General features: G+C 43.1%; 2 protein-coding genes across 12 annotated transcripts in view; both read left to right on the top strand.

Moving 5' to 3' along the window:
• The window catches only part of LOC118398685 (protein FAM184A-like), a 120923-nt gene extending 117359 nt beyond the window's left edge, over window positions 1–3564 (top strand). For 7 of the 11 annotated variants that reach the window (XM_052471010.1, XM_052471009.1, XM_052471011.1 and 4 more), the window contains one exon: window positions 3042–3564. In XM_052471010.1, coding sequence (XP_052326970.1) covers window positions 3042–3123 — 82 coding nt within the window. In that variant the 3' untranslated portion in view covers window positions 3124–3564. Of the gene's footprint in view, window positions 1–2093 lie in introns of all 11 variants that reach the window. The other 4 variants (XR_008071160.1, XM_052471015.1, XM_052471014.1 and 1 more) reach the window with 1 other exon arrangement.
• Window positions 3565–4594: 1030 nt separating this feature from the next.
• Window positions 4595–21930, top strand: LOC118398684 (DNA helicase MCM9-like). The gene is made up of 13 exons (XM_035794258.2): window positions 4595–4840; window positions 5615–5931; window positions 13281–13594; window positions 13745–13826; window positions 14237–14437; window positions 14619–14744; window positions 14861–14980; window positions 15088–15262; window positions 15395–15597; window positions 18395–18601; window positions 18779–18861; window positions 19538–19683; window positions 19925–21930. Exons 2-13 carry the CDS (start codon window positions 5622–5624, stop codon window positions 21558–21560), a joined length of 3603 nt encoding a protein of 1200 aa, XP_035650151.1. The 5' UTR covers window positions 4595–4840; window positions 5615–5621; the 3' UTR covers window positions 21561–21930.
• Window positions 21931–23474: the final 1544 nt, after the last annotated feature.

The following is a 23474-nucleotide window of genomic DNA, read 5'->3' as shown; positions in this document are numbered from 1 at the left end:
AGAACGAGCAGTATGGCTGGTGGCATTGTTATGCTGGAGGTCATGTCAGGATGAGCCTGCAGGAAGGGTACCACATGAGGGAGGAGGATGTCTTCCCTATAACACAGCATTGAGATTGCCTGCCATGACAACAAGCTCAGTCCGATGATGCTGTGACACCGCCCCAGACCATGACGGACCCTCCACCTCCAAATCGATCCCGCTCCAGAGTACAGGCCTCGGTGTAACACTCATTCCTTCGACGATAAACGCGAATCCGACCGTCACCCCTGGTGAGATAAAACAGTGACTCGTCAGAGAATAGCGACGGTGGGCTTGTGCCCGTTGTTGCCGGTGATGTCTGGTGAGGACCTGTCTTACAACAGGCCTACAAGCCCTCAGTCCAGCCTCTCTCAGCCTATTGCAGACAGTCTGAGCGCTGATGGAGGGATTGTGCGTTCCTGGTGTAACTCAGACAGTTGTTGTTACCATCCTGTAACTGTCCCGCGGGTGTGATGTTTGGATGTACCGATCCTGTGCAGGTGTTGTAACACATGGCCTGCCACTGCGAGTACAATCAGCTGTCCGTCCTGTCTCCCTATAACGCTGTCTTAGGCATCTCACAGTACGGACATTGCAATTTATTGCCTTGGCCACATCTGCAGTCTTCATGCCTCCTTGCAGCATGCCTAAGGCATGTTCACGCAGATGAGCAGGGACCCTGGGCATCTTTCTTTTGGTGTTTTTCTGAGTCAGTAGATAGGCCTCTTTGGTGTCCTAGGTTTTCATAACTGTGACCTTAATTGCCTACCGTCTGTAAGCTGTTCGTGTCTTAACGACCGTTCCACAGGAACATGTTCATTAATTGTTTATGGTTCATTGAGCAAGCATGGGAAACAGTGTTTAAACCCTTTACAATGAAGATTTGTGAAGGTATTTGGATTTTTACGAATTATCTTTGAAAGACACGGTCCTGAAAAAGGGACGTTTCTTTTTTTATTGAGTTTACATATGAGATGGGTAGTGTAATATATGTTAACATTATTAAAGTGGCATTGTTTAAGGTGACTAGTGATCCGAAGTGACTAGTGATCCATTGAAATGAATTCATTAGGCCCTAATCTATGGATTTCCCATGACTGGGCAGGGTTGCAGCCATGAGTGGGCCTGGGAGGGCATAGGCCCAACCACTTGGGAGCAAGGCTCACTCACTGGGGAGCTAGGCCCAGCCAATCAGAATTTGTTTTTCCCAACAAAAGGGCTTTATTACAGAAAGAAATATTCATTAGTTTCATCAGCTGTCTGGGTGGCTGGTCTCAGATGATCCCGCAGGTGAAAAAGCCGGATGTGGAGGTCCTGGGCTGGCGTGGTTATACGTGGTCTGCGGTTGTGAGGCTGGTTGGGAGTACTGCCATATCCTCTAAAACTATGTTAGAGGTGTTTTATAGTAGAATAAGTCAATTAAATGCTCTGGCAACAGCTCTGGTGGACATTCCTGCAGTCAGCATGTCAATTGCACGCTCCCTCAACTTGAGACATCTGTGGTATTGTGTTGTGACAAAACTTCACATTTTAGAGTGGCCTTTTATTGTTCCTAGCACAAGGTGCACCTGTGTAATGATAATGCTGTTTAATCAGCTTCTTGATATGCCACACCAGTCAGTTGGATGGATTCTCTTGGCAAAGGAGAAAAACTCACTAACAGGGATGTAAAGATTTTGGGGATATTTTATTTCAGCTCATGAAACATGGGACCACCACTTTACATGTTGCATTTATATTTTTGTTCAGTAAAATCCAACCTTTTAAGGTTAGAGGTTGTTATTTGACATGACAACTGTGGAAATAGCCATGGTAGGAAATTAAAACTTGAAAGTGTCTTAAGTTACATAGATCTTTATCAGATCCAATATTGCAATTTCCTTGCCTTTTGTGTTTCTCAAATATGAACTGCAATATGAAGTTATGAGTCATATATCACAGAGATGTTAATCTTGAACTCTTTGTGCACTGTCGTTGTTGAGAGGAGAGGCCTTCTCATTATTACTGTATGTTCTGACATTTCATTGAGAGTTCTCCTCCCACTCATCCTCTCCTCTCCTTTGGCTCTCCAGACCCTCGGATGTCAAGCCCTTCTTAGATAGGAGGCATCTGGTGCCAGTCAACGGGTTAAGACCCCTGGACAGAAACTGAGGAAGGGGCCTAAACACCAGACAACCAGTCAGTCAGTCAGTCAGCAAGTCATCCAGACAGACAGTCAGCCAGGCAAACACCAGAAGGATATCCAGTGCTATAAGCAAAGAGCAAAGGTTATTTTATGTGGAATAAAGCTGTAACGTTACAATACAGTGAGGTTTGTTGGTGTTTATTGTGAATTTCCAATGCCACGGCTATGGTCAAGCCAGCAACCCAGTGAAATGCATTAGGTTGAATAGGTTACATCTTGGATAGACTGCATAGAACAAACCACAATAGGCAAGTTTGGGGTCTTTCGATACATTTTCCCTCTAACATTCTTTCCTTGGACTTATCATTGGATTTGCTTTTCAGAAACTACAGTGTATGAGGAGAACAAACACTATTTGGTATTCAGGATTTTTAATAGATGCATTCACATGTATAACCAAGAGAGCATAATCCCCTAAGGACCTGAGTCAAGGATGAACAACTACATGGTCTTGTTGTAATTCAATCTCACAAAACCCCATGGTTGGATGATCATGTAGAACGGAAATGGTTGTGTTAATACAACCACAGGCTCTCTTAAAAATGAGCAGACTTAACACGGTTAAAGGCTGATTAGTGCAACAGAAATGTTATTGTTTTCGAGGAAGCATTTACACTGGAGAGCAGATAATCAAATCTATAGATACACTGCCTCAATAAAATGCTCTGAACTGGATGAATGACTACACTGACTTCAAACACAGAACATAAGCATAAAAACCCAGCCTTTAAATACAATACAACTACTCTCAACTCTGAGGTGCAATAAGGATTTCTTAGTCAATAATATCCTGTATAACTGTTTGCTGCTGTTGTGGTGTGTGCCCCCTGTGTAGCCCTCCTGAGACAGAGGAGTCACCCGTAGGATCCCCCGACCACCAGCGCCAGGAATGGTTCGCCCAGTACTTCACCTTCTGATTTTTGCAACTCGAGAGCATGTCAACCATACGAAACGAAAAAGACTTTAAAAAAAGATATATATATTATTTAATGATCAACCACTCCATTGCATTCTGTTGATTACTTCACTGTGAATGGGTTCCTTGTTTGTACAGTGCCGATGAGTATGTTTGACGTTTTTCTTTTTTGCAGTTTGTAATGAGTGGTACATATGCTGCTATCATTTGTTAAATACAGTATACAGTAAATTGTCCTCTCTCTGTACCTTATTTTAGGATGGCACTGTAATGATAGTTTGTTACAGCCGCATAACACATTTTGGTAGAACTAAACTGTTTGTATGGTTGTCTCAACACAGATATAATGATGTCTCACCAATTTTAAAAATAAATTGCATATTTTATATTTATATTATACTGTGTATGCTTAACTAATAAATACTGATTATTGTGACATTTACTCGTGTGCTGTCAATTATGTGGGCCTCTCAATCAATGTATGTATGATTTCTACAAAACAGTACTATGTGCCATAGAATCCCAACTTCAGCAGAAAATATTTATGGATTTTTAAAAAAGAAGAAAAAAAAAAGATTGTGTTTCACAATGTTTTAGGTCATAGTATGTACAGGTATTACTGTGTTCAGGTGATGCATGAGTTTTACCTCTGTGGGCAGAGCCGGTCGAGGGCACTGAATGGCTCTGGTCCTGCTGTGGCGGTTTTGACCAGTGGTGGAAAAAGTACTCAATTGTCATACTTGAGTGAAAGTAAAGATACCTTAATAGAAAATGAGTCAAGTAACCCAGTAAAATTCTACTTGAGTAAGTCAAAGTATTTGGTTTTAAATATACCTAAGTATTAAAAGTAAATAGAATTGATCAAATGTACTTCAGTATCAAAAGTAAAAGTATAAATCATTTCAATTTCCTTATATTAAGCAAACCAGATGGCACAATAAAAAGTAAAAATATATTTCAAATTATATATATTGCTAGCAGCACACTCCAACACTCATAGTTTACAAATGAAGATGTGTTTAGTGAGTCCACCAGATCAGAGGCAGTTGGGATGACCAGGGATGTTCTCTTGATAAGTGTGGGAATTTGAAGATTTTCTTTCGGAATGTAGTGTAGTAAAAGTTGCCAAAAATGTTAATAGTGAAGTACGTAAGTAGGCCTTTTTATTTAAGTACTTTACACCACTGGTTTTTGACTAAACAGGATGCAGCTAATGTCAGAAGTGACTTTCTCACTGGAATTTGCGTAGCAGATTATGAGAATTCGGTCAAGGTTATACCATCTAAAATGCTAAATTCTCCGTCGCGACAGCAATATGCAAGTTTTGACGTCACTTTTGACGTTAGTTGCGTCCCTTCGAGACATTCCCTACTCTGGCATGTGAATCTAAAGACCTTGCCGCTGCGCACTTTATTTTGCGAGACACTACCAAGTCAGAGAAGATAGGGGGTTCCTTCCATAAAAGCCTTTTCACATTTTGTGAAAGACACCCACGTGTTTTCCATTCTATTATTGTTGATTTTATTTAATTCATTGTATTTAATTCATGGTGACTATTTTAATACATTGCTATGATGTTTATGTAATATTATAGTTTGAACACCCCCTGTGGAAGTAGTGTATGAATCCAGCGGGAAGTACCAAAGTGCTTAGTGTGTCGGTGGGACTTGTGTTGATATCGCTAGCTGTAGAGAAACTCAAACACTAAATAAAATAGGGTATGTATAAAGTTATATTGTTTGCTAATACATATTACACGTTGAAGATTACATTTAGATTTTGGAATCATGTTTAGCTGTTGTCAAACGTGCCTCCCTGTTAGCTAGTTGACTTTAGCCAAACAACCAGATCTGGGACATCGCGTTATGGCATAGAGCAATTATTTTCCAACGTTGTTTAATGACTGGCTTCAATATACTTTTATTATTCACAAAAGTAAACATGTTGTTAGTGTTGACAAACATTTTTCCATAAATGCTAGGTGTTTCTCCAAAATAGGCCACACTAGGTCTTGTCCATACGCGTGCGTCTCATATGAAGCGAATGTATCTCGTAAATCTTTGTCTTAGTACAGATCCGATGCATACGCGTGGACCGCAGCAACTATTAATAAAGGAAATGCATTCAACTGAAATGTGTCTTCCGCATTTAACCCTACCCCTCTGAATCTGAGAGGTGCGGGGGGCAGCCTTAGTGACATCCACGTATTCGGTGCCAGGGAAACAGGGTAACCCCCTTGCTCAGGGGCAGAACGACAGATTTTTACATTGTCAGCTCAGCGATTCGATCCAGCAACCTTTCGGTTACTGGTCCGACGCTCTAATAACTTCACCAGCCCGAGTTATCAAAAATTGTGTCAGCACCACTTCACCTCTGCAACTAAATTGCCATTCTTTGTTTTTCAATCTCTCTGATGCACCACTACTATTAATGTCACCTTCAGTTTACAAGCCTGACACTATAGATGAGCTAAACCATATTCACCCCTCCAGATCCAGGATGTTGATAAGCCCAGAACAGGTAGCTCTGATAGGGCAGGTGTTTGAGGCGTATGTGACAGAGCACCACAGGAGTGACATCCTGCAGATCCTTCAGGAGCCTGATGAGGATGCCCACTACCCGGTGGTGATCAACGCCATGACACTGTTTGAAGCCAACATGGAAGTGGGCGACTACTTCAATGCCTACCCCAGCGAAGTCATCAACATCTTTGACAACACCCTTCACCGAGCTGCTAAGACAGTGTTAGAGAACTCTACACAGCAAAGGTGGTACAAGGTCAAACACCACCTGCATGCCCGAATCACAGGTAAGAGGCTCTAACCCACTTCCAAATCGATGCAAATAACCTCCTAGGCACTTGTATAGATCTGAAAAGATAAGCATTATGTTGTGAATTTGTTCCACCTAGCCTATCATAGATCAAATTGGAGTTATTGCTATAATTATTTCTAATTAGTTATCCAATCTCTTTATTTACATGAAGACAAGTGCATAGAGAGGTCAATAATATGAGAGACTAGAGAGCTCTTTCTGCTCCCTTCTATGAATGAATTGTCCTCGTACATAGTTATGGCCCTCTGCTGGTGTAGCTTTATGGTACGTACGTCTGAGATCTACAGTACCAGTCAAAAGTTTGGACACACATACTCATTCAAGGGTTTTCCTTAATTTTTTACTATCTTTTACTATATTGTAGAATAATAGTGAATACATCAAAACTATGAAATAACACATGGAATCATGCAGTAACCAAAAATGTTTTTAACAAAATATATTTTATATTTCAAATCAAATTTTATTGGTCACATACACATATTTAGCAGATGTTATTATGGGTGTAGCGAAATGCTTGTGTTCCGAGCTCCAACAGTGCAGTAGTATCTAACAGAACAAGAAGAATGGAATTAAGAAATATATAAATATTAGATTGAACGATGTCGAAGTGGCTTTGAATAAAAAAAACAGTAGAATAGAATACAGTATACATATGAGATGAGTAAAGCAGTATGTAAACATGATTAAAGTGACTGGAGTTCCATTATTAAAGTGGCCAGTGATTCCATGTCTATAGGGTAGCAGCCTCTATGGTGCAGGGATGCATAACTGGGTGGAAGTCAGTTAGTGATAGCTATTTAACAGTCTGATGGCCTTAATATAGAAGCTGTTTTTCAGTCTCTCAGTTCCAGCTTTGATGCACCTATTCTGACCTCGCACTCTGGAAGATGGCAAGGTGAACAGGCCGTGAGATTCTTCAAAGTAGCCAGCCTTTGCCTTGATTACAGCTTTGCCCACTCTTTGCATTCTCCCAAACAATTAACAGGTGTGCCTTGTTAATTTGTGGAATTTATTTCCTTAATGCGTTTAAGCCAGTCAGTTGTGTATACCACCCCTACAAGGTATGTATTTATTTATATTTATTTGGTAAAAGACCATGTCCATATTATGGCAAGAACAGCTCAAATAAGCAAAGAGAAACAAATAAGCAAAGAGAAACCATTATTACTTTAAGACATGAAGGTCAGTCAGTCCGTCCCGGAAGATTTCAAGAACTTTGTAAGTTTCTCAAAGTGCAGTCGCACAAACCATCAAGCGCTATGATGAAACTGGCTCTCATGAGGATCGCCACAGGAAAGGAAGGCCCAGAGTTACCTCTGCTGCAGAGGATAAGTTCATTAGAGTTACCAGCCTCAGAAATTGCAGCCCGAATAAATGCTTCACGGAGTTCAAGTAACAGACACATCTCAACATCAACTGTTCAGAGGAGACTGTGTGAATCAGGCCTTCATGGTCAAATGGCTGCAACGGAAACCACTTCTAAAGGACACGAATAAGAAGTAGAGACTTGCTTTGGCCAAGAAACACGAGCAATGAACATTAGACCGGTGGAAATCTCTCCTTTAGTCTAATGAGTCCAAATTTGAGATTTTTGGTTCCAACCGCTGTCTCTGTGAGACGCAGAGTAGGTGAACGGATGATCTCTGCATGTGTGGTTCCCACTGTGAAGTGTGATTGTGTGGGGGTGCTTTGCTAGTGACACTGTCTGTGATTTATTTAGAATTCAAGGCACACTTAACCAGCAGCCATCCCACCTGGTTTGCGCTTAGTGGGACTATCATTTGTTTTTCATCAGGACAGTGGCCCAACACACCTCCAGGCTGTGTAAGGTCTGTTTGACCAAGAAGGAGTGTGGCATCAGATGACCTGGTCTCCACAATCACCTGACCTCAACCCAATTGAGATTGACCGCAGAGTGAAGGAAAAGCAGCCACCAAGTGCTGAGTATATGTGGGAACTCCTTCAAGACTGTTGGAAAAGCATTCCAGGTGAAGCTGGTTTGTCATCAAGGCAAAGGTTGGCTACTTTGAAGAATCGCAAATGTGAAATATATTTAGATTTGTTTAACACTTTTTTGGTGTTATTTCATAGTTTTGATGTCGAAAATAGTCAAAAATAAAGAAAATAGAAAAACCCTTGAATGAGTACATGTGTCCAAACTTTTGACAGGTACTGTATATTTGTGAGTTAGTGGGTGGTTGTCCTCCCTGTCTAATTGCAATGCTTGAAAAGCTCCATTGAAAGCAGTGTCTGGAGGGGTTTGGCCGAAGTGTTCATTTTTTTGTTCATTTCACTTGTTCTGCTGGAGGCTCACCTCATCAGTCTGCTCTCTGCAACAGAAGTCATTTAAATCGAAACAGACACCATTAGAGTTCCTCATCATAGATAGCTGAATCACTTGTCCAGTGGAAAACATTTAGCATCCTTTTGATGCAGCTTGATAATGCTAATAATCACAATAGGAAGTACAGTATACCCATCACTGGCCAGCAGGATTTAATGAGAACATTATGAACATCTTGTCTCCGTGTAGGTATCTGTCTGGTTGTTGACTTGGGATGAATGTCTGCCTGAAATGCAGGAGAACAGTAGGCAGTAAGAGACTGAAACAGGAGACTCAGCATGATGTAACAACAACAACAAGCCATTCCAGATATCACTCTCAGCAGGCCCAGTATTGACTTCCTGAGATGACACATGGTTACCTGAGATGGGGACCAGAAAAACTGTAGCTACTCAATGAGGGTTTCTTATAGAGGTTGACAGATTAATCGGAATGGCCGATTTCAAGTTTCCATAACAATCGGAAATCAATTGCCGATTTCCGATTTAAAAAATATATATATTTTATTTTTGTTATACCTTTATTTAACTAGGCAAGTCAGTTAAGAACACATTCTTATTTTCAATGACGGCCTAGGAACGGTGGGTTAACTGCCTTGTTCAGGGGCAGAACGACAGAGTTTCACCTTGTCAGCTCAGGGGATCCAATCTTGCAACCGTACAGTTAACTAATCCAACGCTCTAACCATTGCACTCCACGAGGAGCCTGCCTGTTACGCGAACGGCAGTAGAAGCCAAGGTAAATTGCCAGCTAGCATTAAACTTATCTTATAAAAAAACAATCAATCATGATCACTAATCCAGTTTAGCAGGCAATATTAACCAGGTGAAATTGTGTCATTTCTCTTGCGTTCATTGCACGCAGAGTCGGGGTATATGCAACAGTTTGGGCCGCCTGGCTCATTGCGAACTAATTTGCCAGAATTTTACGTAATTATGACATAACATTGAAGGTTGTGCAATGTAACAAGAATATTTAGATAAAATACCTAACGGTTCCGTATTTCACTGAAATAATAAACGTTTTGTTTTCGAAATGATAGTTTCTGGATTCGACCATATTAATGCCCAAAGGCTCGTATTTCTGTGTGTTATTATGTTATTATTAAGTCTGATTTGATAGAGCAGTCTGACTGAGCAGCAGCAGGCCCGTAATCATTCATTCAAACAGCACTTTCGTGCGTTTTGCCAGCAGCTCTTCGTAAGCACAGCGCTGTTTATGATTATAGACCTATAATAACTACAACCTAAAACATCTTACCTTGGAATATTGAAGACTCATGTTAAAAGGAACCACCAACTTTCATATGTTCTCATGTTCTGAGCAAGGAACTTCAACGTTAGCTTTTTTACATGGCACATATTTTACATTGCACATATTGCATATTGGCACATATTAGTTTCTTCTCCAACACTTTGTTTTTGCATTATTTAATCCAAATTGAACATGTTTCATTATTTGTTTGAGGATAAATTGATGTTATTGATGTATTATATTAAGTTAAAATAAGTGTTCATTCAGTATTGTTGTAATTGTCATTATTACAAATAAATATATCAGCCGATTAATCGGTATCGGCATTTTTGGTCCTCCAAGTATCGGTATCGGCGTTGAGAAATCATAATCGGTCGACCTCTAGTTTCTTATGTACACTGTCTCGAGCAATAAGGCTGCGTTTACACAGACAGCCCGATTCTGATTTTTTTGTTGTTGGACTGATTTGTATTTTAAACAATCAGATCAGTTCTTTTGCCAATAATTGGGCTAAAGATCATAATTGGTCTGTCTGTGTAAAGGCTGCCAAAACTCAGCCGCACTATGGGTTCCGACATCTGCCAGGCTGCCACAGTTTTACCGACACCATTAGTTTAACACCTGGAGCGGGTTGACATGGATTGGCCTGATTTGATTTTAATATGCAGATGATAAAAAAAGAGCACAGACATATAGTCAGATGGGAATCATCTGTAATGATTGACCTTGTCTGTCTGCCAGCCTTGCAAAGTAGCTCAACCTTCACATCTAATTACTTTAGCCATTGCGTACTGCAGTCTGGGGTCTCACCAGTACAGAGAGCAGTGTTATAAATAGCCAGATGATGTGCTCGACTCGTATGCTGTTCCTTGGTTGGTTACATGGCGTGAATGTAGAAGGCATAGCAAATAGCAGCAGGGCTCTTGGTGATGCAGCTGTATGTGTTCTGGTGGGGAATGTTACTGCTACAAGGCCATGTTTAAGATCAGACCAGTATATGCTTCAATACTTTCAACAGGTTGCTCGCTCGAAATTCAGAATGTCTCTCTGTGGAGAGGACCGCTGTATGTGGGCTGCATCTTAAAACTCAGTTGTCTACTCTCATGAGAAAATGGAAAGTGCTTCACATAAACCACTCTGAAGATGTGGATGGAAAATGTCAATGTTGTTTGAGATGCCAGATGGAGAGAGAGGGCAATACACTATATATACAAAAGTCTGTGGACACACCTTCAAATTAGTGAATTAGGTTATTTTAGCCACACCCATTGCTGACAGGAGTATAAAATCAAGCACACAGACATGCAATCTCCATTGGCAGTAAAATGGCCTTACTAAAGAGCTCAATGACTTTCAATGTAGCACCGTCATAGGATGCCACCTTTTCAACAAGTCAGTTAGTCAAATTTCTACCATGCTAGAGCTGCCCCGGTCAATTGTAAGTGCTATTATTGTGAAGTGGCAACGTCTAGGAGCAACAACGGCTCAGCCGCGAAGTGGTAGGCCACACAAGCTCACAGAACGTGAGCATGCTGAATGCTGAACATGCTGAATCGCATGGCGTGTATAAATCATATGTCCTCAGTTGAAACACTCACTACCGAGTTCCAAACTGCCTCTGGAAGCAACGTCAGCACAATAACCGTTCGTCGGAGGCTTCATGAAATGGGTTTCCATGGCTGAGCAGCCGCACACAAGCCTAAGGTCAACATTCACAATACAAAGCGTCTGCAGGAGTGGTGTAAAGCTCGCCGCCATTGGACTCTGGAGCAGTGGAAACATGTTCTGTGGAGTGATAATGTTCTCTGGAACGCTACCTGCCCCAATGCATTGTGCCAACTGTCAAGTTGGGTGGAGGAGGAATAATGGTCTAGGGCTGTTTATCATGGTTCGGTCTAGGCCCCTTAGTTCCAATGAAGGGAAATCTTAATGCTACAGAATACAATAACATTCTAGACGACTCTGTGCTTCCAACTTGGCAGCAGTTTGGGGAAGGCCCTTTCCTGTTTCAGCATGACGATGCCCTCGTGCACAAAGCGAGGAAATGGTTTGTTGAGATGAACGCCGACTGCAAGCCAGGCCTATTGTTCAACGAGCATCTGGTCCTACTGGACACCAAGATGTCCACATACTTTTGGCCATGTGTATGTTCTATTTTTTTTTTTTAAATGTGTAACTAGGGAAGTCCATTAAGAACACATTCTTATTTACAATGACGGCATACATTTGCCAAAACTGGACGGCGCTGGGCCAATTGTGTGCCGCCCTATGGGACTCCCAATCACGGCAGATGTGATACAGCTTGGATTCGAACCAGGGATTGTCGTGATGCCTTTTGAGCTGAGATGCAGTGCCTTAGACTGCTGCACCACTCGGGAGCCCCTATTAATCCATGATAACATTGGTGGGCTGGAGTATTGCATTTTATCCATAAACGCCTATTTTCCTTTTATATTCTATCAGTGCATGGGATTACATTTTACACTGACAGTGTCTGCGAGTCCACAGATTTATCAGGGAAGAAGACTTCACAAGTCTGTTATGGATTCTCACTGGCCACTGCTTAGATCTAAAGCTACCTTTTACCAAAGAAGGCTTCTCCCATAAATCAAATCAAATGTTATTTGTCACATGCGCCGAATACAAAAGGTGGAGACCTTACTGTGAAATGCTTACTTACAAGCCCTTAACCAACAATGCAGTTTTTAGAAAAATAAGCGCTAAGAAAAATGTAAGAAATAAACTAAAGTAAAAAATAAAACCGCAACAATAAAATAACAAAAACGAGGCTATATACAGGGGGTACCAGTACCGAGTCAATGTGCGGGGGTACAGGTTAGTTGAGATAATTGAGGTAATATGTACATGTAGGTAGAGGTTAAGTGACTATGCATAGATAATAAACAGTGAGTAGCAGCAGTGTAAAAAAAAAATGGGGGGGGTCAATGCAAATAGTCTGGGTAGCCATTTGATTAGCTGTTCAGGAGTCTCATGGCTTGGGGGTAGAAGCTGTTAAGAAGCCTTTTGGACAGACTTGGTGCTATGGTACCGCTTGCCATGCGGTAGCAGAGAGAACAGTCTATGACTAGGGTGGCTGGAGTCTTTGGCAATTTGTAGGGCTTTCCTCTGACACCGCCTGGTATAGAGGTCCTGGATGGCAGGAAGCTTGGCCCCACAGTGACGCACTGGGCCGTACGCACTACCCTCTGTAGCACCTTGTGGTCGAAGACCGAGCAGTTGCCAGACTAGGTGGTGATGCAACCAGTCTGAATGCTCTCAATGGTGTAGCTGCTGAACTTATTGAGGATTTGAGGACCCAGGCCAAATCTTCTCAGTCTCCTAAGGGGGAATAGATTTTGTCGTGCCCTTTTAGTGTTCTCTGCGTTAGTTACTTTTGTCCAATAAAATACTGTTGGCTACTTGACAGATGTACAGTAAGGCTATGTAATGGGCTACACATCACATTACACACACACAATTATTTTGTGCAAGATGCATGCGATTACATCTCTCTTCAATACAATAGTGGGTAGAGAGCCCCATCTGGTGGTTAATATTGAGCATGACAAGGAATGCTGAACTTTGTTTGAGTTCCAGGAAAGATGGTACAGCGTGTTGTCAGTTCTGATCCTTGTTTTGATGTCTAGTCCAGTGCTCCTTGGTCTGTTTGATGTCCATAAACCTAACCTCCCTCTGCATTGCTGTATGTCATCACGCCTCAGGTCTTCCTGTGTGTCCTGAGCTCACCAGGGAGAACATCCCCAAGTCTCGGGATGCTGGTCACTTCCTGTCCGTCACGGGCACGGTCATCCGCACCAGTGTGGCCAAGGTTCTGGAGTACGAGAGGGACTACATGTGCTCTAAGTGCCGTTACGTGTTCTCCCTGCAGGCTGACTTTGAGCAGTACTATAGCTTCGTTCCCCCTACCAGCTGCCCCAACCAGGACCTCTGTAACTCCAACAAGTTCACCTGCCTGTCAGCCAGCTCCACCCCGGCAGCATGCAGGGACTACCAGGAAATTAAGATCCAGGAGCAGGTGACTTGGGGCTAAGGGGCTCTAGTACTGTTTGTTTTAATTATAGTCTACACATTGTTTAACCCTGTTGAATAACATCTGCAAACACAAATTGTAGGCCTATATTTGATCAAACTGCGCCCCTCTTTCCCTGCTGTTCTGTGTGCTCAGGCCCAGAGGTTGTCTGTGGGCAGTATTCCTCGCTCCATGGTGGTCATTTTGGAGGATGATCTGGTAGACAGCTGTAAATCAGGTAACATTGGTCACTATGATGTCATTTGTCACTATGATATCACAGTTGACATTTGTATTGGAAAATACATCACAGTGGGATTGTTACATAAAGGATATTGCCATATTGTATTATGGGAATTTGTTTTGCAGAGGGTGACATCATTGTGTTAGGTAGATTGTGTCATCACTGAGTTTTGGAATTCCACATTGTGATGTATTACCAATGATGTCATAATACTGTATGATGTACGGATATTACATTGTAGTGTCATGTTGTGTGTGATAACATCACAATACCATATGATTGTCTTTCACCCAAGATGAAGCTGCAGTAGATGAACATGAATGTTTTTAAGGGATTAGTGTCATCACATTGAATGTTGGGACTGAATTTCTAGGATATCACCATTTGTGATGACATTTTTTCAGGTGATGATGTTACAGTGTATGGAGTAGTTCGTCAGCGATGGAAGCCCCTGTACGAGGACGCACGCTGTGAATTGGATCTGGTGTTGAAAGCCAATTTCATTGAAGTGAACAATGAGCAGACCATGGCAGCTCTGGTCCTAGAGGACATGCAGCAGGAGTTTGAGGAGTTCTGGGACAATTACAAACATGACCCTATAACTGGTACATAATAACACGACTGTAATACTACCCCAATCCCCATAATTAAAACTGTTGCCATACAGATTTAGATACTACTTTTTAATGTATTTAATAGTCATTATTACATGATAAATACTATATGAGATGAGATGGACATGAAATGTGTATGGAATTTGATTGGTGTTCTTCTTCCATCTTCCAGGCAGGAACCATATTCTCATGAGCCTGTGCCCACAAGTGTTTGGAATGTATGTAGTTAAGTTAGCTGTTGCCATGGTGTTAGCAGGTGGGGTGCAAAGAATAGATCCTTCTGGAACGAAAGTAAGAGGTATGTATCCTTGTTCAAAATGTGGACCAATTTCTCTTAAATGCCTCACAAACTGCAACTCTATTGGTGTCGATGTTAATATCTGATTCTAGATGTGTAATACGTTTCTGGTTTAGGCGAGTCTCATCTTCTGCTGGTGGGAGACCCAGGCACAGGGAAGTCTCAGTTTCTGAAGTACGCTGCTAAGATCACTCCCCGGTCAGTCCTCACTGCTGGGATCGGCTCCACTACCGCAGGTCTGTCTACCCTCTGCTGGTTCATCTGAAACAGTTCACTTTGCTTAAAGGAATCACTGAAGTGACTACTTATGTTAGTCAAAAAAGGAATATGTGTTGTGTGTCAGGGTTGACAGTGGCAGCAGTGAAGGACTCCGGGGAGTGGCATCTAGAGGCAGGAGCACTGGTGCTGTCTGACGGAGGCCTGTGTTGTATCGACGAGTTCAACAGCATCAAAGAGCACGACCGCACCAGCATCCACGAAGCCATGGAGCAGCAAACCATCAGTGTGGCCAAGGCAGGGTAAGGAAAAATCTTATCTTGCACTCACTTCTGTTATGGGCTGAAGCAGGGTCATAATGACTGACATGCATAAAGCATCTTTCTATTTCCTCCATTGACTTTGTGGGGTCTATTTCCCTCTGTCCCACCCAGCATGGTGTGTAAATTGAACACCAGGACCACCATCTTGGCTGCCACCAACCCTAAGGGCCAGTACGACCCAAACGTGCCTGTGTCGGTCAACGTGGCCCTGGCCAGCCCCCTGCTCAGCCGCTTTGACCTGGTCCTGGTCCTACTGGACACCAAGAACCCTGAGTGGGACCGCATCATCTCCTCCTTCATACTGCACAACAAAGGTGTTTGTACAGAGTACTTATAGAGAGAGAGAGTGAACAGGCTCTGAAGAGCTAGTGTGTTCACATCTACCAGTTTTTAGACCACACTGCGTTTTGGCTTCATAATGATAGAAACTGGTCCAGACCCTGGAAAAACAGGACTCTGGTCAATTAATGACATGAATTAATCTGTATGTCGCTATGGATAAAATCATCTGCTAAATGGCATATTATATATACACTGCTCAAAAAAATAAAGGGAACACTTAAACAACACAATGTAACTCCAAGTCAATCACACTTCTATGAAATCAAACTGTCCACTTAGGAAGCAACACTGATTGACAATACATTTCACATGCTGTTGTGCAAATGGAATAGACAATAGGCAATTAGCAAGACACCCCCAATAAAGGAGTGGTTCTGCAGGTGGTGACCACAGACCACTTCTCAGTTCCTATGCTTCCTGGCTGATGTTTTGGTCACTTTTGAATGCTGGCGGTGCTTTCACTCTAGTGGTAGCAGGAAACGGAGTCTACAACCCACACAAGTGGCTCAGGTAGTGCAGCTCATCCAGGATGGAAAATCAATGCGAGCTGTGGCAAGAAGGTTTGCTGTGTCTGTCAGTGTAGTGTCCAGAGCATGGAGGCGCTACCAGGAGACATGCCAGTACATTATGAGACGTGTAGGAGGCCGTAGGAGGGCAACAACCCAGCTGCAGGACCGCTACCTCCGCCTTTGTGCAAGGAGGAGCACTGCCAGAGCCCTGCAAAATGACCTCCAGCAGGCCACAAATGTGCATGTGTCTGCTAAAACGGTCAGAAACAGACTCCATGAGGGTGGTATGAGGGCCCGACGTCCACAGGTGGGGGTTGTGCTTACAGCCCAACACCGTGCAGGACGTTTGGGATTTGCCAGAGAACACCAAGATTGGCAAATTCGCCACTGGCGCCCTGTGCTCTTCACAGATGAAAGCAGGTTCACACTGAGCACATGTGACAGAGTCTGGAGACGCAGTGGAGAACGTTCTGCTGCCTGCAACATCCTCCAGCATGACCGTTTTGGCTGTGGGTCAGTCATGGTGTGGGGTGGCATTTCTTTGGGGGGCCGCACAGCCCTCCATGTGGTCGCCAGAGGTAGCCTGACTGCCAGTAGGTACCGAGATGAGATCCTCAGACCCCTTGTGAGACTATATGCTGGTGCGGTTGGCCCTGGGTTCCTCCTAATGCAAGACAATGCTAGACCTCATGTGGCTGGAGTGTGTCAGCAGTTCCTGCAAGAGGAAGGCATTGATGCTATGGACTGGCCCGCCCGTTCCCCAGACCTGAATCCAATTGAGCACATCTGGGACATCATGTCTCGCTCCATACACCAACGCCATGTTGCACCACAGACTGTCCAGGAGATGGTGGATGCTTTAGTCCAGGTCTGGGAGGAGATCCCTCAGGAGACCATCCGCCACCTCATCAGGAGCATGCCCAGGTGTTGTAGGGAGGTCATACAGGCACGTGGAGGCGACACACACTACTGAGCCTCATTTTGACTTGTTTTAAGGACATTCCATCAAAGTTGGATCAGCCTGTAGTGTGGTTTTCCACTTTCATTTTGAGTGTGACTCCAAATCCAGACCTCTATGGGTTGATACATTTGATTTCCATTGATTATTTTTGTGTGATTTTGTTGTCAGCACATTCAACTATGTCAAGAAAAAAGTATTTAATAAGAATATTTCATTCATTCAGATCTAGGATGTGTTATTTTAGTGGTACAGAACAGTCATTAAAGAAACCAGTCCTCTAGAAGTGGAGTGGAATAATCCTGCGCTTAGTGCCTGAGATATCCACCAATTATATAGGTCATCTGAGGAATCAGTGGGATATCATATTGCTGAGTTAAGCTACACTGCAAATTAGTTGAGACCTCCTCTGGGCTCTTCATTAGAAAAGACAATCTCTCTCCCCAGAAAACAGCATTTGATCATTTGCATAATATCATTCCCACAGTATTTGCATAAGGAAGAGGGCTATGTTGAATGAAAATGCCAATGATGTAAAGTCTCTCTGGCATCGCCCCAGTTTAATTAGTGCTCTAGGTCATTATCAAGACGATCACTCAGGGAGTTGTGGTTACGGAAGCCTGGGTCCTATTCATTATGACAAAATGTTTTGCAACAAAAAACGAATCTTATTGGACAAGTTTAGGTAGTCCCATCCTGTTTCAGTTAGTTTTCTTCTGTCTGGTAAATAATAGATACAACCCGCATCTTGCTCATTACTTTAATCAGAAGGCTAATATCAATATGCATGCCAGTCTCTCTTGGCTAAAAGTAGAGGAGAGACTGACTGCATCACTTCTTGTTTTTATAAGAAACATTGATGTGTTGTAAATTCCAAGTGGTTTGCATTGTCAACTTACACACGGCACTGACACACAAACTTACCCCAGCAGACATGCCACCAGGGGTCTTTTCACAGTACCCAAATCCAGAAGAAATTCTAGAAAACATACAGTATTTATAGAGCCATGATTGCATGGAACTCCCTTCCATCAAAGATTAATCAAGTGAACAGCAAACCTGGTTTTAAAAAACAGATAAAGCAACACCTCACAACACCTCCCCTGTTTGACTTAGACATTGTGTGTATGTACTGATTTGTGATGTTTTAAATATATGTAATTCTGTCCTTGAGCGGTTCTTGTCTATTAATGTTCTGTATTATTGAATGTTTTCTGTGGACCCTAGGAAGAGTAGCTGCTACTATCGCAACCACTAATTGGGATCCTAATAAAATACCAAATACCTTCATCTGCCCTTCAGGAGCTCCCTGCCAGTCGGAGGATTCTTTGTGGAGCATGGAGAAGATGAAGGCCTACTTCTGCCTGATCAAGGTGCTGCAGCCGCACGTGTCTGAGGAGGCCAACTCCATCCTGTCCCGCTACTACCAGCTGCAGAGGCAGAGTGACAGCAGGAACGCAGCCCGCACCACTATCCGCATGCTGGAGAGCCTCAGCCGCCTTGCTGAGGGTGGGACAGCATTTTACATTACACATCTAATGTCTTTCCTTCTGAATTCCTTTGGGTTTGGTTTAGTAGTTACTGAAAGTGTTCAAACTCATGTTTATTATGTGAATGCTTTATGCTATAGTTGTTGTGGATATGATGTGGTCATGAAGCTCATGATCTTTGTCTTGATCCTGGCAGCACACGCCAGGTTGATGTTTCGAGACACTGTCACTGTGGAGGATGCTGTTGTTGTTGTCTCTGTCATGGAGTGCTCTATGCAGGTAGGAAGCTACACTTTGTTACATTCTAACATGAAATAAGAAATAAGGCCCAAGGGGATGTGGTATATTTAAGCAATAAGGCCCAAGGGGATGTGGTATATTTAAGCAATAAGGCCCAAGGGGATGTGGTATATATTCCACAAACCCCCAAGATGCCTTATTGCTATTATAATAAACTGGTTACCAACGTAATTAGAAGAGTAAACATAAATGTTTCGTCATACCCATGGTATACGGTCTGATATACCACGGCTTTCAGCCAAACACTATTCGGGGCTCGAACCACCCAGTTTATAATGGCCAATATATCACGACTACGGGCTGTTCTTATGCACGACATGAGGCTGAGTACCTGGATACAGCCCTTAGCCGTGCTATATTTGACATATACCACAAACCTCTGAGGTTCCTTATTGATATAATAAGCAGGTTACCAACATAAATAGAACAGTAAACAAGTATTTTTGCATCATAACCATGGTATATTGTCTCATACACACACACACACATACACAGCTGAAATGCTTTTTCAGCCAATCAGAATCCAATACCCAAACTACCCAATTTATAACATGTTACATTGAATGTAAACTGTAATGCCTTCAGCATGACTTGAAACACATGACATAATACAAAATGTAAGGTAAAGTTTCAGTGCGGTGTGTTTGTGCCTCAGGGGGGCGCTCTCCTGGGAGATGTGAATGCTCTTCACACGTCATTCCCTGACAACCCCAGTCAGCAGTACCAGACACAGTGTCAAATTGTTCTGGAGGGTCTCCAGATGCCTCACCTCCTCTACAAGGAGATGGACAGGCTCTCAAGGTGAGACATTATACTTGTGAAAATTTAAAGAACAAGGTTTGTGAAGATTCAACTTTGTAGAACAGGACAAAAAGTAAATATTGCTTATAAATAATGCATTCTCTAACTTATAGTCTTCTACACCATCAGAATAAATCTCACTTATAACAACTCCCCCTCCAACATATTACCTCTAAACCCTAGCCCAGTGAAAATACTGAGTACAACCCCCTTTATGTATGAATCATTGTGTTTTCTTTAGACTGCAGAATAATGGGCCAGGCTCCCCTAAAGGAACAGAAAAAGGTTCTCCTCTGCCTGCAAAGCAGCACAGTGATCTGAGCAGCAGTTATCATCACAAGAGTTCTACATTCCAGACAAGCGGTCCAGGGCACTCTGACATCACCACAGACTCAGAGAGCGGACTGGACTGGTTCCACTCACTGGCTGGCCCAGTGGGGCAAGGACATGCCAACTCGCCGATCATCACTTCACCCATCACAACATCCACACAACACAACCACAACTCCTTCTCAAAGCAGGCCCGAACCCTGCCAAAACACCCCGCTGTGGCGTTGCTGGGCAACAGCGGTGCTGCACACAAGGAGAGTGGGAGAGCGCCTGTGTGCGATAAGACACCCAGTATAACTGCGGAGGAGGTGGTAGAGAGCTGTAAGGAGAGCAGTAAAAGCACAGCGTCAGCAGCAGCGGAAGACAGATCCTGTTCTGTGGTACAGAAGGTGTCCAAGAAACTGCGAGACAAACGGCTCAGAGCGATGACTCATGTTCCCCTTCAGGGAGACAAAGCTGTGGGAGGAGGCAACATCAGCACCAGCAGAGACCTCATAGACCATCTAGATGTGGAGCAGACCTTCTCCACAGACTCCCTGCCCTCCCACAGCACACCTGTAGCAGGGAAGAAACGCAACTCAAAAAAGAACAATGTCCCTTGTAACCTCCCGTCTGGAGACCAGGAGCTCTCTGGTACTGTGGGGCCAGGGGGAGAAGAACTGCACTCTAAGTTCACAGGGTTCACATTTAAACCCAGAGAGAAGATGACCCACACTGAACCTCTCTGTCCAGATACTGACAGCTCAGACTTTCACACAGAGAATAGAGGTCCACCTAGCAAAGCAAAGACGCATAACAGAGAGAACCATAACACCGTTTCTTCAGCTAGAGAGAAACAGAATTACAAAGACAAGCCAGCAGAGGGCAGCAGTTCTGCCAAGAAGCTGAGGCTGAGGGTTCAGTCTAAGGAGAAAGAGTTTCCCATTGAGGTGTCCCGTGACCTGAACCCAGAGGTCAGTGGTCCCACGGCGGAGGGAGGTGATGGGGGGGATCATGGGACAGAGCAGAAATGCCAGCAGTTGCTGAGCAGAATTGCTCCAGGTGAGAACAGAACTACATTCACAACCTCCACAGACCCTCCACCACTACAGCCAGACCACCCAAAGCCCACTGTGGCGGCCTCTACCCTGGCCAAACTCTCCAGGTTCTCCTTCACAACCACAAAGGACAAGGAAGTTACAAACCTAATAACAACTCTTACATCAGGGGCTCAGGTTACCTCGTCCATAGAGCTTAAAGCAGGGCAGCAGGACACATGGACACAAGCTATCACCAGCATACAGCAGAGGACAGGGGTGCAAGCTAAAGCCTCTACAGAGGATAGGACTGAGGCAAGAGTTAGTGGAGACAAAGACTTCCAGACATTTAACAGTGAGGGCCAAAACCCTGCTATAGATTCTGCTGTCAACCCTAAAAAGAGAAAGTGTTTTGAGCTGGGCTCTAAAGGCCTCTTCTCTGGCCTGTCTATGTTTAGCTCCTCCAACTTTGATGAAGATGATCTGAGTGTAGACTGGGATGAGGAGTCGGGGGAAAAAACTAAAATGTAACAGTGAAATTATGTTTGAAACATTACATTACATTACATTTAAGTCATTTAGCAGACGCTCTTATCCAGAGCGACTTACAAATTGGTGCATACACCTTAACGATGTAATGTACTGAATATTATTTGTGACTTCACCATGTGTGTGCATGTGTGTTTGTTGTTGTATTGTCAATAATTGGTATAAATTTGCAGATCAGTTTTTGATCATGAGATTCACTATCGACTTGATGTCATGCTGTTGGATATTGAACACACATTATGCCATAGAAACAATCTTGTAAATCTGTTTCTTCTGTAAATGAAACCTCTTTCACAAAGCCTGTGGTCTTGTGTCACAATATCTGAAATACTGCTGTTATATGAGGTAGTCAAAGGGCACATTTTCATCATGGAATGGGCAATATTACACACTGAAAACACGCAATGTTGCTGTAGGCAAAATTTATGTTCATTCAAAGTAAAAAATCTGAGGCACAAATCAATGTGGGTGATGATTGACTGGGCCCTACATTTGCCTAAGGCTGTGTATTATGATGTGGTATATAATGGTTTCATCCTCTGAGCCAATGCCAGAACGCACCACACCAAAGGGAGTATGGCTGTTGTCATGACTGTGTGGATGGCATTCCATAAGGAAGCTGCATGAAAGCTCCTTGTGAGGTTGTATAAGGATCAGAGACAGGCGCAGGAATACGTAATAGGGGGTTTTATTATTCCATCCAAAATACAACATGACATGGGGACGAAGCCCAAAACAAACACGTATATAAAATACACAGGGATGTAACCCAAACAAACACGTATATAAAATACACAGGGATGTAACCCAAACAAACACGTATATAAAATACACAGGGATGTAACCCAAACAAAAGAGCGAGGTTTAAACCTCTAAAGATTACATGGGACAAGACCCATAATAACACTCCACGGGATGAGACCCGAAATAACAAGTGCACAAAAGCTGAAACAACAAAGCACAACTCACAAGACCAACAGACATGGAAACAGAGGGCACAGGGAATGGGAACCAGGTGTGCGTAATGAGACAAAACAGTCGGGTTGGGGGTAATGAATCCAGTTCAGTGACACCGAGAAAGCCGGTGACGTAGACCTCCGGAGCTGGTGCACGGAATGAGCAGTACCAGGGGGATCCATGACTACTCAGCAATAGCTAATGGGATCAGAGGAAGTCTGGATGATGTGTTTGCTCGGTCAGGCAAGGCCACTAACAATATCAACCCCACTACTTGTAGAATTATACTGAACAATAATATAAATGCAACATGCAACAATTTCAATGATTTTACAGTTACAGTTACAGTTCATATAAGGAAATCAGTCAATTTAAATAAATCCATTAGGCCCTAATCTATGGATTTCACATGCCTTGGCAGGGGCGCAGCCAATCAGAATTAGTTTTTCCCCACAAAATGGCTTTATTACAGGCAGAAATACTCCTCAGTTTCATCAGCTGTCCGGGTGTCTGGTCTCAAAGGATCCCGCAATTAACGAAGACTGATGTGGAGGTCCTGGGCTGGCATGGTTACGTGTCGTCTGCGGTTGTGAATCCGGTTGGACGTACTGCCAAATTCTCAAAACCAGGTTGGAGGTGGCTTATGGTAGAGAAATTAACATTCAATTCTCTGGCAACATCTCTGTTGGACATTCCTGCAGTCAGCATGCCAATTGTACGCTCCCTCAAAACTTGAGACGTAGGTGGCATTGTGTGACAAAATTACATATTTTAGTGGCCTTTTATTGTCCGCAGCACAAGGTGCACCTCTGTAATGATCATGCTGTTTAATCAGCTTCTTGATATGCCACACATGTCAGGTGGATGGGTTATCTTGGTAAAGCAGAAATGCTCACTAAAAGAGATGTAAACAAATTTGTGAACAACATTTTAGAGAAA

The sequence above is a fragment of the Oncorhynchus keta genome, chromosome 19 (assembly GCF_023373465.1).
Source record: "Oncorhynchus keta strain PuntledgeMale-10-30-2019 chromosome 19, Oket_V2, whole genome shotgun sequence".
NCBI lineage: Eukaryota > Metazoa > Chordata > Actinopteri > Salmoniformes > Salmonidae > Oncorhynchus > Oncorhynchus keta.
Note: the sequence above shows the minus strand (reverse complement) of the source record. Positions and strands in the feature narration are given on the sequence as shown.

Bases quoted from the DNA above. Each gene is read 5' to 3' on its own strand.
- LOC118398684 (XM_035794258.2), top strand. From the start codon at position 5,622: ATGTTGATAAGCCCAGAACAGGTAGCTCTGATAGGGCAGGTGTTTGAG. The intron at 13,595-13,744 runs GTGACTTGGGGC...CTGTGTGCTCAG, and splicing joins AAATTAAGATCCAGGAGCAG to GCCCAGAGGTTGTCTGTGGG. The intron at 13,827-14,236 runs GTAACATTGGTC...ACATTTTTTCAG, and splicing joins GGTAGACAGCTGTAAATCAG to GTGATGATGTTACAGTGTAT.